Genomic DNA, 14,581 nt, shown 5'->3' with positions numbered 1-14,581 from the left:
AACTCAACTCTGTCTCCTATCCCAGCCTGGGCGGGACTGCGGGAAGGCCGCCGAATCGTTCCAGGGTCACTGCAACCCTCCAACCCTAAATGCTCCTCCCCCTGTTCAGACTGAGGTGACATGCGCTGCTTGTAGTGGCTGCAGGAACCGAAGTGTGGATAGTCCCAAACCCACCACCCCACCTAGTGGACACTTATGTTGTGTGATGTCTGAAGTCTGTTGCATATCTGTCTGAGGTGTTTTTTTTTTGCAGAGCAAAGCTGCCCTCCCGGCGGAGGATAACTCTGAAGTGCCTTTTTTCCCCTCCACCTGAACCAATCCTCATGTAACCCTCTTATCTCTATTAAGGTAGCACGACTCAGGGTTGCGAATGACCACAGTCACCAATTCTTGTTATGTGTCTTACCCATGTATGTCTGATCTCTGAATTGTGTGTACTGAATCTCATATTTCCCTCTGGGATTAATAAAGTATCTTTGAATTGAATTGAATTAGGTGGGTTCCTGACACAAATCCAGTTTTGAAGCAAAGTTCACATTTGTCATGAAGTCGAGTTCTGAGCTTTAGGTAGACCATTCCTGAATCTCCACATTTAACTAATTGATCCGGTCAGAAAGTATTACCTCGACTTCTCCAAACATATTGCTTGTCACTGTGACCAAACACCTCCATGTTTCTCTTTTCTGACTATATGAAGGGGTCTCTTTTGGAGCAGGAGCATCTTTCATGGTTGGCACAATCCCAGTAAATGGCGTACATGCCAGGCTCAGTGGTTCCGGAGCATCATTAACAACTTCCTCCCATCTGAGAGGGTACGATCACTATATATCAATCAGTCAAGGGCTGTCAACAAATTGCGTGAACTTGTTTTTTTACCCCTCAGCTATGAAAAGATTTCTGTAAATATCTAAGCTTGTGTTGAAGAGAGAGAAAAAAAACTAACTTTTAATTCATACTCGTGATTCTGTATTTAATAATTACTGGCGTTCCACCGTGGAAGACTGACCAAGTTAGTACCAGCTTTGTGCTTGTGATGAGTGAAGCTTTACTGAAAGTTGCAGTTGTGCTCTGTGGAACCTTGTTTATGTATTTGATGTATAGAAAGGCAGCAGAGTGAGTGGCAGGGCAAGCCCCAGCCTCAACCCCCTTTCAGGCCCATCCCGCAGAGCCACCAGGGCACCAGAGAGCTGTCATACAGTATGACCCGAACCCTCTGGAGACGTCAACTACCAAAGAGAAGAGCTCAGGAGAGGACACCAGCTGTTCCCCCCGTGTCCCCTCTTCTCCACAAGGCCAACAGAAGGTTCAGTACCAAGATTCTAACATTTGTACACAAACTGATCCAAATCTTTTATTAGAGCATCACACACTCTGCTCTGCAGCAAAAGAGAAAAATGCATCGAAAACCACAGCGGCCACATTTAGACCCATAACAGCTGTGTATCATCCTAGCTATAGTTAACAAGGGTGGGGAGTCTGTCGCAGGGAGCGAACAACAGAAAATTAACATTCCGTCTTCATTTTGAAATCAGCAATCTGTGGTGCTGTTGAGCAAAGCCTGTCTGCTGTGGTTACCCACACTCTTAATGTCTGAGCTCTCTTTTTATGAACTTGGCACAGAGAGAGATGCTGGGATGAGAGACGTCATCTCCTTCACCTTCCTCATGGACACTGGCCAGAATGACATACAGCACTGCAGTCATCTTTTCATGTCCAATGACAGACCTCCTGCATCAAATTCTCCATAAATCATCTGTTTATTTGAGCAGAGGTGCAAAAAAAAAAAAAAAAAAAAAGCTGTCAATGCACCACACACACACACACACAATGATCTGTCGATGACCTAAGAAATGTCCCCATTGATGACGTCTTACAGGGTTGACGGCTAGTTGAAGGACTCTTTCTCTCTCGACCCACGCATAGTAATGACTCTTTACTGATGAAAAAAGCACAAAACAAGTGACCTTGTGCTGTAAACTAACTTACACTACTTCAAACTGAAGTAGAAAAAAAAACTAACATCCAACTTGCATAAAAAGATATAAAATTGTTAGTAAATAGATTGAACACAATTCAATTCTAAGGATTGACTTTGGGCCATATGCAACCACTGCGTGGAGCTTCCTCCCAGTTAGTTTAGAAAAAGTTCAGTTCAAAGTTTTTCAACTCTAAATATTTCCTTTTTTTTTATCACTGCTACACAAGAGTATTCAGAATGGCAGAGGCATATTGAAATAAAATTGTCAATAAATGTTTCCATCTTTATTCTTCCTGCCTCCTAATCCTATACCTTATCCAGTAGTAACACACACTGTCAACCTAATGTAAAACAAATTATATATATTGTGAACAGACAAGCTTATAGGTTAGTTTTTGCTCTAATGCTGACAAGCATTTACTTCCTGTAGTGCACAAGGGTCTAACTCTGCATAGAAATTGGCTATGGGTGGTCTGTTGTGTAAAACAACCCGATTTAATTGTTTTGTTAGAGCTAACCCTGTGATGTCTATTGAGCCAACAGATCCTATTTGGGTAAGCCAGGAACGTCTTCCAAGAGCTGCAGTAGACTCAAATCCTCCAATGTGTGCAACAGATTCAAGGAAAGGACATTCACCCAGACAGGAGTGACTAATAAGATGATTAATGTTTTTAATTTCACCTGTCAGAGGACAGTGTTAGATTATTTTTATTTTTTCCTCTGAAGTGACGGGTCCATCCTGTCTCACACATGAATGTATGTGTGTGCATGCGCGTACTCACACACATACCGTCTATACTCCTTATAATCCTTCAGTCAAGCAATAGAGCTGCAAAAAGTTTTGCTTTTGTTAGCTAAAACTTTTAAATTCATCAAGAATTCTTGTTTGAAGAAATTCCAAACCAGTTTTCTTTTCCTTTATTTGATTCCCACCGCAAAACAAAGTTTAAACCAAATGTCCACTTTTTATGAATAAAGATCTTTTTGAACAACTGAAAAGCGAAAAAGATTTCCGGAACTTCAAAAGAAAAATATTTAATCTGATCTCACATTAAATTCTATGGATCTAGTCAACTGGTTCCATTTATTTCCGTTCTTTTATAAACACAAAGTAGATAGCTAAGTTTGTTTTTATCCTTTTTTGTCGACTGGTATGGTGTACTGGTGTCACTGGGGTGTAAACCTTTCAACTAAAGATGGATAGCTGTAATTCCTGTATTCCCAGATCAATTTACATTCCCATCACTTAGAAAATTCAGTCTAAAAACAGATCCCTGCTCTGTGATAACTTTTTAGATCCGGTCTTATTTTTTTCATAACCGGTGACAAACATGGTCCACACCAGAGCAGAGGCTTCATGAATCACAGCTGAACCTATCACTGTAGATATACTAAAGTCTTCCTGTGCCATCTGTCACAAGTGATAATAGCCTCCACCTAATAGCACCTCCGCCCCATTAGCAGGTTATAAAACATGACCTCGCCTGACCTTTCTATTCTTAATAACAGCTCTTCATCACCTCAACAGCACACAGATGAGACCATTACTTCTCATCTCAAAGGAGATTCTCATATCTCAAGCTGCATGTTGCCTCGCAGCACAAAGGTTGCAGGTTCGAAACTCAGCTGCGGCCTTTCTGCGTGGAGTTGCGTGTTCTCCCCATGCATGCGTGGGTTTCCTCCGGGTACTCCGGTTTCCCCCACAGATCACAACATGCCCTTCAGGTTATAAATTGTAAGTTGCTTTGGATAAAAGCGTCTGCTAAGTAAATAAACAAACAATCGGTCCTAAAAAATTTTAAAAGAAAAATTGCATGGGTTTGAAGTCTGTTTATAAGTTCATTTGTGTTCAAGTAGCACGGATTTGAATGAACAGCTCGTCTGTTTGTTGCACCACTCACCGACAGGTGGCTGAGCAGACTTTAAAACAGGTTGAGGGTGATATTAGCTTGTTGCATGGCGACTGCAATCCAGGTGATGCATCAGCTTATGGCAGGACGCCAGAGGCAGAGATGGGGATGGAGGTTGGTGCAGGCGATGGACGGGAGTGTAGCGCCAGCACTTGCCAAGATATTCACACGGTTATAAATCACACGTTTACGGCCGGCTGTAGTTCTTCACACTAGCCAACATTTCTTCTGATGTCAGCAGCACATTATCACATCTAATCAGACCCCAGCAGCCCATGTTTAGGAGATGGGAGATTGAAAAGCCCATCATTTCATCTCCATGAATTTAACATCACATGCAATAAAATCTTGATTTTTATTGACCAGTTTATAAAGTTAGGTTCACAATCTGAACGCTTGGCTTGTTTATCAATAACATTTTATTTAATGTAGTCCTGTTTACGATGACCTACGTGTTCTGCAACTCTTTGTCAGACAGATGCAAACCCAACTCCTGCTGAGGCTTTGACAGTTCATTACATGAAAGTCACATTTGCACGCTGAAAGTGCACCATGTTGACAGAAGCAGGTGATAAATTTTAGCTAGCGTGGTGTGCAATATTTACAGTTGTGACCATTCTCAAGGATAAAACTATCATGAACGAGAAGAGACACTTTTACACACGTCCAATTCTCCCGCTGCGGAAAAACCACACAAACCATTCTGTAGCAAGTTTTGTCAAAATAGTAAAAAAAAAATCTTACCCAAAATATATATATTATATATACACTTTTCATTAATGATCATCCAGTCAATTTTGGGTGAATTGATGCAGTGAAACTGGAAAAGCAAAACAAGCAGGCACATAATCCTTAGCAACTTTAAAAAACACCTCATGTAACAACTGCCCCTATGAACTAGTTAAGAAAATAAATCAAAACCATAGCATCCTTGTACAAAAGACAATTAATCAATTATAGCCATAAAAATAGGAGTACATGGTAAATATAATTCATATTTTTCATCTTCTAACTGTATTTACATATAAAGAGTGAATGATGCAGTGGACCATGATGCTGCACATCTCTCTGTAGCGTATTCTCTGTATTTGGTCCAAAAACACACATGTATGTTTTTCATTTACTGATGAAATGGCCACAAACTGAATAAATGAAAACTAAAAGCGGACTCTTGTTGTTGGTCTTTGTGACTTAAACACTGGAATGCCCAAAGCCAAGAAGTGTGAGTTTACCTTTTTTTGACACTGTAACAAACCGTTAACACAAAGCGCCCCGTAAACGTCACTGCCACCAGAAACCAGGAAATGGCTGCACATCAGCAGTCCATGTGATCCGCCTAGTTCCTCCCCGTGTCTCCAAACTCCTCTTAAAGGAGATCAGTGTTTCTTAGCTTCATCTCTGGGAATGTGGGGAGAAGTCCAACCCCATGAGGCAGGAGCGGAGGAAATGTTAATGTTTGAATGAAAATGAGGTCTCAACGTTTCTTAATGGCTGCCCCGTTGGAGTGAGGAGGGAACTTTGGCAGACAAGGCTCCTCCGCTCCAGCGTCATGGGAGAAAACAGAGTCCTCGCCAGAGGAGCAGGTAGAGCACCGGGTTTCAGGGTATCCAGGAGAATATTGATCCAGAGGCACAGAAAGCTCCAAATATTCCTGCAAAGAGAAACAGGACAAGAAATCAAACATCATCTGAGCGCTATAAAGGATCTGTTGCCCTGATGCACCCTCCTGCTTCCCTGGTGACTGAAAAGAGCCAAACTGACCTGATTGGAGTTCATGGCAAGACACCGATCCAGGTCCTCTACCAGCTGCTTGAATGTGGGTCTCTGGGAGGGTACCGCATGCCAGCAGTCCCTCATCATCATATACCTGCAGAGTTTATAAGATTCTACATCAAAGTCAGCAAAAATCTGTCAAACGTCTTGTTACCGATATGCTAAACCCTCCTGAACTAAGAAACATACAGTCAAGTCTTTGAGGGTGGGTGACACAACTAAAACGGAACAATATGTTCCAGCTGGAGCTGCATGAACGCGGAGCATTTTCACTTCCTCGGTCATCACACAAACACTGTCAGGAAACATTATGTTGCCAAGCACCTGGAATTCCTCTGATACACAACAGCATTGGTGAAGTAAACATTAATGCCAACTGTTTGGCCGTGTGTTCTAAGTTAGGGGAGATTTACTGTCAGGTTTCACAGACTGAACCAAATATGGACACAAGTTTGTCACTAAAGGAAAACTGCTGAGTCTTACAGTTCGTGAGTGCACGTTGAAGGCTTGTCCATTCGATGGCCTTCCTTTAGCAGCTTGAATAACTCCTCCACTGGCACACCCGGGTACGGAGAGCCTCCCAGGGTAAAGATCTCCCAAAGCAGCACTCCAAAGGACCAGCTGAAGACAATTAGGGGTGTGTTCGTTTTCTGTTTTCTCACACTTCACTAGGAATTAACAGAGCGAGTGATGTGATATACTCACACATCACTTTGGTGTGTGTATATCCGGTCAAACAGAGCCTCAGGAGCCATCCACTTGACAGGTAAACGGCCCTGTATAAAGAATGTGTGTGTTATGGTTTGATCAGGTTCTCCAGAGTCTGAAATCTAAACCTTTGGTTTCCAGAAGACTTACATTGGTGGTCTTCTTGTAATAGTCAATGTGGTGGATGTCTCTAGCCAGGCCAAAGTCAGCTATTTTCATTACATTGTCTTCTGTTACCAAAACATTGCGAGCAGCGAGATCTCTGTGAATGCACTGAACCAAAAGAACAAAAAAAACATCATGTTATAAAGACAGAACCCAAACCACAGAACCGGTGCTTAAAACGGATCAAATGCTCCCAAACTGCTCCATCTGTTGTATTTCGTTACCTTTTTAGAAGCCAAATACTCCATGCCTCGAGCCACTTGGTAAGCACAGGACACCAGGTCTTTGATGGACATGTTCTCAACAGGAACCTGGTCTGGGTTGTAACAGTACTCCATGCCTGGAGGGCGTCGGGCTCGCAAGTACTCCCTGAGGTTGCCTTTGGATGCATATTCAACTATCACATACAGCGGACCTAAAATGATCGGAAAACATTCAGATGTGTTTTAATGCAGCCGTGTTCTGCTGAGCTAAAGCAGGGTACATGCAGGAATCTCAAAACTATATTTAAGACTTTTTCAAGACTTTTTAAGACCTTGTAAAAATAAAATTAAGTCTATCGCAAAGAACTAATCAACTGTTAAACACTTATATATTGTTTTTAAATAATGCATCACTTCGTTGTCCACTTCATGTTGGGTTACGTCACACCCGGGACAGCGAGGCTTTAGCAATAATACGTTAACCCACGTGGCACAAAAATGCAAACCGTGCGCATAGAAGAACAATATATATATATATATTTTTTTTAGTTTACATTTTTCATAGCCACGAACTCTGAGGCTGTGAAAAAAGTGACAACTAAAATAATTCCCCCCAAACAAGGTCCTCACATGCTGCAGATGTGCATCTATTCTACTGTGGGTTTTGTAGTGACCTCTGACATTTACATACTTTTATTTTATTGAGAATATTAAAAAAATAATAATTATGTGATGTTTTTGCAAAATGCAAGCAATTTTCTACCAATCATACTGTTCAAGAGAGCTAAATGTAATAAACTGAAATAACTAATCAGATCATGATTAGGGATCATCATATAATTATTAACTATTATTATGAAACTAATTCACAAAACACCAAACATAAAAACACCCAAAAATATTCCAAATTACTGTAATCATTCTTAAGTAGGATGACCAGATCCCAACTCACCACAAGTGGGACAGAGACTGGGACGTGAAGCTTCAATGTAACCAGATAAAATTAAAATGTTTTTTTAATACATGTATTTTTAATCTATTCTGCCTTTTATCTCTAACATGACTGTTAAAATAATAATAATAAAATTATTATATAATTGATGTCTTATATATTCTATTTCTATTAAACTTGAACAAGCAAACAGCAAAAGCTTTATTGCCGTTTCTCAGTTCCTCTCCAGTTGCCGCAGCTTAACTCAGACTGGACCTTCTACAGCGGCTCTGAGTAACTTTAGTTACAGTTACTTTAAACAATCAACTGATTTTATAAATATAGACGGGCCCACTAGAAAATAATGAAGGTTTAAGCAGCTTTTTAAAGTTTTCACTGAATATTTGTGCTGACTTTCCACAACAGAATGATAGTAAAAGTACCAGTAACATCTTTAGATCTATTTATGTTTATTTTCCACTAATAACATCTCGTTAACGGATCCAAACTGTTTTGCAAGTTTTTCTTCTTCTCGACTTCAAATCTCTTATATAACATGTAGGGAAGACGTACCTAAAGGGTTTAGCCTGTATGCACCTGAAACAACAACCGCAGCACCTCGTCTGTCAGAATCTTCTTTAGGTCAGGATGGACCTGTCTAATTACTGAGAAAGCTGTTTTTGACCAACACTTGAACTCTGGAGTGTGTTGGGAGGTTTGTAGAAAAGAACAGACCAAGAACAAGCCTGTTTGTGAAATGCTGACTGCATGTTAGACATAAATAAACGTCTCCAGGTGATATCGAAACACACAACAATGTTTATAAATGAGACGAACGCAGCTCTATTACGCAGGGTCTAAAATAGCATCAAATCAACAAGATATCAGAACTACAGCGTTGACACCTACTAGAAGATGCTTTACTCCAAAACAAATCCTGTAAGAGACAAATATCAAGAGAGTAGAATAATAAAAACCTCGTGTTGCCGTAATGTACAAGTCATTAGGTTTTCTCTGGGTTTTTTTAATCAGGATGTATGGGAAAAAACGGCCGCAGCTGTAGTTGATTCAAGCTGTGAGCTTGGAAACTGGTGTCAGAATCATTTATGCATGCTTTCCTACACATCCCCCAAAGTTAGGCTCACAGCAGCTTCCTTGTCTGAGGGACAAGTGTGTGTGTGTGTGTGCGTGTGTGTGTGTGTGTGTGCGTGCGTGCGTGCGTGCGTGCGTGTGTGTGTGTGTGTTGACTGGAGTGGGTCAGTATCAGGCTCCTGCCTGTCTTATCCTACCATCCTGTGTGCAGGCTCCCAGCAGATTAATGATGTTCTTGTGCTTCCCAATGATCTTCATCATCTCCATCTCTGAGATCAGGTCTGACAGGTCTTTCTCTGTGGCATCAGCTGGAAAAAGCAGAAAACACCCCCATATTAAAATGCCTTTTCTCTGCTCTGAAGGCAAGAAGACCAACACTGAAGCTGTTAAGGAACAGTGTGTGTGTGTGTGTGTGTTAGAATGCACCCCATGGAAAAATCACTAAGTACAAGACAGTAAATGCTACCTTCCCTCCATCTTTACTCCTCCATGCAGTTTAATGAACACAGTTTTATAAGGGATGTCAAGGGTTCTCATAAATTTTTACTCCACTCTCTCATTTGCACAATGGCAGGAACCCAACCGGGGAAACTGCTCATCCCAGTTCAAGCCGTTATTGTGACTAAACTCTTGACCCGATGCTTCCCTTAAGCCATTTTTACCCTGGAGAGTTTCATCCCTGTGAAAATCCATCTCAGCATCCACCACAGAAAGGTGTATTGAGCACCACCTTTTTAGAAAAATCTCTTTACTTACATTTCAACATTTTCACTGCAACCTTGGTCACACGGTTTGGCTTCTCCTTGTCCATGCCGAGCGCCTCCCCCATCACCACCTGACCGAAGCAGCCTTCACCCAGAGGTTTCCCCAGAACAAGTCTGTGAACACACCAGCAGTTCGGTAACTCAGCTACAGCCCTATACAACAGCTTCAATTTTAACTTTACAGGGTGTGAATTTAGCCATCTATGAGAAATGTAACAAATTAATTCATTGTTAAAAGGACTTTACGGAGATTTGAATTTTTATGCTCGCGATTGCCCCCTCAGGCCAAAAGTGTAACGGCAGCTTCAATAGTAGGCTCGTGCACGAGGCGCGCATGCTGTACGTGCACACTCCTTAATGAAAATAACAGCTGAGACAGTCCTGTGTGTGTGTGTGTGTGTGTGTGTGTGTGTGTGTGGCCCGGAGGACAGAGGACAGGAGAACGCACAGCTAATTAATTAAATAATTTGGTTCTGTACCTTTCTCTTCAGCACAGCCGACAAAGGTTTAAGATGGGTCAGTCCGTCAGCTTCACAGAGCTTCCCTTCCCTTGCTTGAAAAATTGTTCCAAAATGAAAGTTGAACCCACATCTTTTTTTATCTGTGAATTCAATGCCGTTCGGCGAGTCTCAAATAAAAATTAGGGCATCTTACTGTAAAAAAATATACCATTAATGTAGAAAATAAACTCTACATAAATTACGTTCACATCAAGAATCGAACCCAGATCTTCTGCACGAGAGTCCGACGTCTAACTAAGTGAGCTACAGCGCCAGTTATGTCTTTCGTATCTGTAGCTTTTATATCCTTGATAATAGCTGAAACAAAGTTCAAAGAACGGTTCGGAGCGAAAATGTCTATTTTGTTGCTAATTTGCAGGAAATATCTAGAAGAAAGTAGCTAAGAGTCCTCAGAAATGTAGCTAGGTTCATCACTAGGCGTTAGGAACAGCGACAAAGTCGCTGAGTTGGCACTACCTCACTCCCTGCTGCTAAAGCTACGGATAGCAAATGCTACAGGCTACGCCTGAGCGTGAACGCGCATGAAGCAGCCTGCTCGACCCGAGCAGCTCTCTTTTTCTGTGATTTTACAGAAAAACAGGCAATCACAGTAAAAATGCCAGGGCTCATTCTACAGGACCAGGGCATTGCAGGAGAATGTATGAAGAAGAAATTTATTATTTCTATACATGTTTTGGCTGTCAAACTTCCATAATGCCCCTTTAAAGCAACAGCTTTCAGAAGAGAGCTAAAGGATTTTGGTAAAAGATTAAATTGTGATTTTTCTGGCAGAAATCTTGATTTCAATTTAATTGATATTTATTTAAATCAAGCTTCAGCACAATATACACAATGTGCATTAATATTTACAAACATGACAGGAAATGCCATACCATCAAAACACTAAAACATTTCTCCAATAATGCAAAGATAAAAAAATTAATTGCTTTCGAATATATTTATTTAAAACAAAATGTATGCAGTGTTTTCCCTGCTCTGTTTTACTGAATGTGTATTTCTCACAAAAACACTGCTGTTAACACGAACATTCATTCATTATTGTAGCTCAGTATGCCCCATTAGAAAAACTCAAACTTTATTTTTAAGGAGAGTCCACTTAGTGGTATTACGGTAAAACCCTTTCTGCTGTTGCAGGAAGCGGGTGAATCAGCCTCTCCGCCCCATATTTACAAACGGTGCAGAGTGATGGACAGAAAATAAGAAACAAAGATATAAGATCGCAGCCATTAATAACTTTCCTTTAAAAATAACTAATAAACCTAAATAAAAGACCAAATGTAGAGCTCAGTTGGCTCAAGCATCAGGCTCGGCTTCTGCAAGTTGTAGCACACCAACTAACTATGTAAAAGAATTATCAAGTGCTGCTGATGGAAATATGTCAAATTCCCAAGAAGAGCTGCTTTGAAACCTAATCAACTCATTGCTGTTATCCTTTAGGACAGGCTTGCTTGTATTAATCATATGCTGTTTACGTTTCACGGAGGCTGTGGATTAGATTAGGTTTAAGATTCTAGTGGGATCTACGAGGGTTTAATCAAAGACATACTTGTCCCGGGGAAGCTCCCAGCGGGGATCCTGGGGTAGTTCATATTCTGACACTCCTGACAGCATTGGAGTGCCACTGGAGGAGAGGCGGGTGGGACGCACCAGCATCACTCCTGAATGGATGGAGGAGCTCGAGTCCACGGACACCTGAGGTAAGAAAGAGTGACATTACTTTTCTCAAAGTGGAACAGACACCGGTTGAATGAGTTTAGCTAGCCAGAGGTGAACCAATAAAAAAGAAACAATCCCGTGTGTGTGTGTGTGTGTGTGTGTGTGTGTGTGTGTGTGTGTGTGTGTGTGTGTGTGTGTATATATATATATATATATATATATATATAAACCTTGTAAAAACACTGATGCGGTTTGGAGTTGGAGCACTCATCAGAAACTCACCTGATGTGAATACTTTCAACAAACCTAAAAACAATGCGCTTCTGTCATGACAGCAGCAAAACAAGCTCAAGTCAAAACTTAACAAATCCTGCATTTATAAAAATATACGGGGGGGGGGGGGGGGGGGGGGGGGGGTTGGAAAGTATAAATATGCCAAACCCCCTATCTACTTTCTGTTACCTGTCTGCGCAGAGGGATGCTTTTGGCCAGCTTGTGGACAGCCAGCTGGCTGTTGAAGTCGCTTTTCTTTGAGGTGCTGCGCATCTTGACAATTATTGTGGTGGTAATCATGACTAAGATGAAGAAGAAGCCCACACAGTAAATGACAACCTCCAGGTAGTTGTGGCTGGCAGGGGGGTATGGTGTGGCTGCTGGATGGGAAGCAGGGAAGGGTAAGCTTTTAAGAACACACACACAAACACACACACACACACAAACCTCTGCCTAACAGTCAGGGCCTTTGAGGCTTTTACAATAAAACTACCAATCACCTCCCAGATGTTTCCTTCTGTGTGGTACAACATCTTAGTCCTTAGGAGACTTTACGGGTTAGTGTAGACATGATAGGAACAAGTACTTCTAGTAGAAAACTGTTTGAGTCATACGTTCATCAGTCCAAGAGTAAGGGGCTATCTTTGTTCATGCACTGAGGTGACTGGTATAGAAATATTTTAAGTGCCTAGGATCTGACTTTTAGACAGAATTTCAATATTTTTTCCACAAAGTTCAAAAACAGGCTGAACTTAATGTTAGACTCAGTTAACCTTAAGTCTGATGTCTTCTCACTTTAGTGAGATGTAATTTTAAGTTACTCTAACAGTGTTTGTTTTGGTACGCTTAAGTGGAATTTTCAGAAAATACATTACCACTTGGAAAAGTACTGTACAAATTCAGTTCTTGTTTTTTTCCTCCCACTTAATGAAAACACCCACATTTATACAAACTAGAGGAAGGAGTGTAAATTATTCCACGTTTCAAGGTAAAAATGTTTGCAATATAGTTTGGTTTGGGAAGCTGCCTCGCACACAGGAAACAACTCAGACGCCAGTTCCAGACAAACTGTCTAAACTCTCACCGACTAATGTTTATCCAACTTTTCAGGGTCATTGTTGATACATTTCCACCTTTTTTCTGAAAAATTCCAGTGACAGAAGATGTAGCGGAACGCTCAACAGTGTCCTAACAAATCTAGTAAATAAGATCTGGCTGTAAGGGTCCTTCGACTTCTTAGAAGCTGAAAGTGCAGAATTGGACGTTGAACACAACAAATATGTTCACAGTGAAGAAGACTGCAACAGTCTCTCCGGTCCGTGGTGTGATGCAAGGAGACTACAGAACACAAATTTTGCTGCAGAACACTAAAGTAGAGGCACTCTATAAATCTTTCTACTGAGGACTGCAGCTACACAGCCAAGGGACGTGAAACTATGTAGAGGATGGAGCTGGAGTACACTGGTCAGTGCAAGACTTTAATTGATGTAAACGCTACTAAAGTGGGGCAGACACTGCGACTTTTTCACTCGTAGCATTCAGCTTCAGCTGTTCCACATCCCCAAAGAGCAAATCTTACGAGTAATGTGCTCACACTGTACGACCCAGTTCTCGGATGCGACCTGACTGTTCACACCGTTTTGTTTATTTTTATTTGACGCTTTTATCCAAAGCGACATACAATTTTTAACTTGTAGGGCATGTTGTGATCTGTGGGGGAAACCGGAGTACCCAGAGGAAACCCACGCATAAATGGGGAGAACATGCAACTCCACTCAGAAAGGTCACAGCCGAGTTACGAACCTGCAACCTTCTTGCTGCGAGGCAACAGTGCTAACAACTGCACCACCATGCAGCACACACTGTACGTCTGGTAGCAACACGTCGGACCTACAAATGTGCTAAAAATAGCAGTTTTTACACAACACGTCAGACTTTATTGTATTGTTATTGATGTCTATTGTTCTTCGGGAGTGCTGTAGGGGACACAGGGATTTATGGAGGTTGGATGAAAACGAAAGAAAGAAAGTATCAATCATCAGAGATATCAAGACATAAATCAATAATGTATCCGTTTAATTTGATATAAACACAGCAAACACGCTTTCTTGACAAATCTTGTCAATGTGTGTGGAAAAAAAAGTGTATGAATAAAACTGAATGCAGTGTGCTAATAGGGAGCCCAACTCATGCCCATCTACTTCGGGACCATGGGTCCCCAGAAGAACGAAAAAATGAATCCAAGTCAATGGGGCTAAAACGCTATTCTCCAATTCCGCTTGTTATGTGACATGGATTTGATATGATGTCCGTGAACTTTAAAGACACATTTTGATACCAAGAAAGCAAATATTTCTGAATTGGGGGAAACACTATTTTGGATTTTGTGGGAAAAGTACATCCAGGACTACAAATGTGTTCACCAAATTGATGTAATCAAACTAGACACGGAGAAAAGCAGAGGGAAAATGGCTTTAAGTTCAGCAAGGAAAGAGCCACCATAAATCTGGCTACGCATAGATATGCAAGGTACGTAGCAGCTATGCTAGGGGAAAGAAGAACTATTTCTAAAGGGTGTCATTAGGTGTGTTTTCATTGTCAGAACGT

At 41.2% G+C, this 14,581-nt stretch overlaps 1 protein-coding gene across 5 annotated transcripts in view; it reads right to left on the bottom strand.

The window, feature by feature from the left end:
* Positions 1–5,133: 5,133 nt before the first annotated feature.
* Positions 5,134–14,581, bottom strand: part of fgfr1a (fibroblast growth factor receptor 1a) — a 50,043-nt gene continuing 40,595 nt past the window's right edge. For 2 of the 5 annotated variants that reach the window (XM_015972083.3, XM_015972084.3), the window contains exons 9-18: positions 12,158–12,354; positions 11,592–11,737; positions 9,517–9,638; positions 8,958–9,068; positions 6,759–6,949; positions 6,520–6,642; positions 6,367–6,437; positions 6,145–6,282; positions 5,650–5,755; positions 5,134–5,539 (exon numbers count right to left, since the gene is read on the bottom strand). In XM_015972083.3, the coding sequence (XP_015827569.1) occupies positions 5,363–5,539; positions 5,650–5,755; positions 6,145–6,282; positions 6,367–6,437; positions 6,520–6,642; positions 6,759–6,949; positions 8,958–9,068; positions 9,517–9,638; positions 11,592–11,737; positions 12,158–12,354 (1,382 nt within the window). In that variant the 3' untranslated portion in view covers positions 5,134–5,362. The remainder of the gene's footprint in view (positions 5,540–5,649; positions 5,756–6,144; positions 6,283–6,366; positions 6,438–6,519; positions 6,643–6,758; positions 6,950–8,957; positions 9,069–9,516; positions 9,639–11,591; positions 11,738–12,157; positions 12,355–14,581) is intronic. The other 3 variants (XM_015972085.3, XM_015972087.3, XM_054731316.2) reach the window with 2 other exon arrangements.

The sequence above is a fragment of the Nothobranchius furzeri genome, chromosome 17 (genome assembly GCF_043380555.1).
Source record: "Nothobranchius furzeri strain GRZ-AD chromosome 17, NfurGRZ-RIMD1, whole genome shotgun sequence".
In the NCBI taxonomy this organism is placed as follows: Eukaryota; Metazoa; Chordata; class Actinopteri; order Cyprinodontiformes; family Nothobranchiidae; genus Nothobranchius; species Nothobranchius furzeri.
This window is presented reverse-complemented; position numbering and strand designations above follow the sequence as displayed.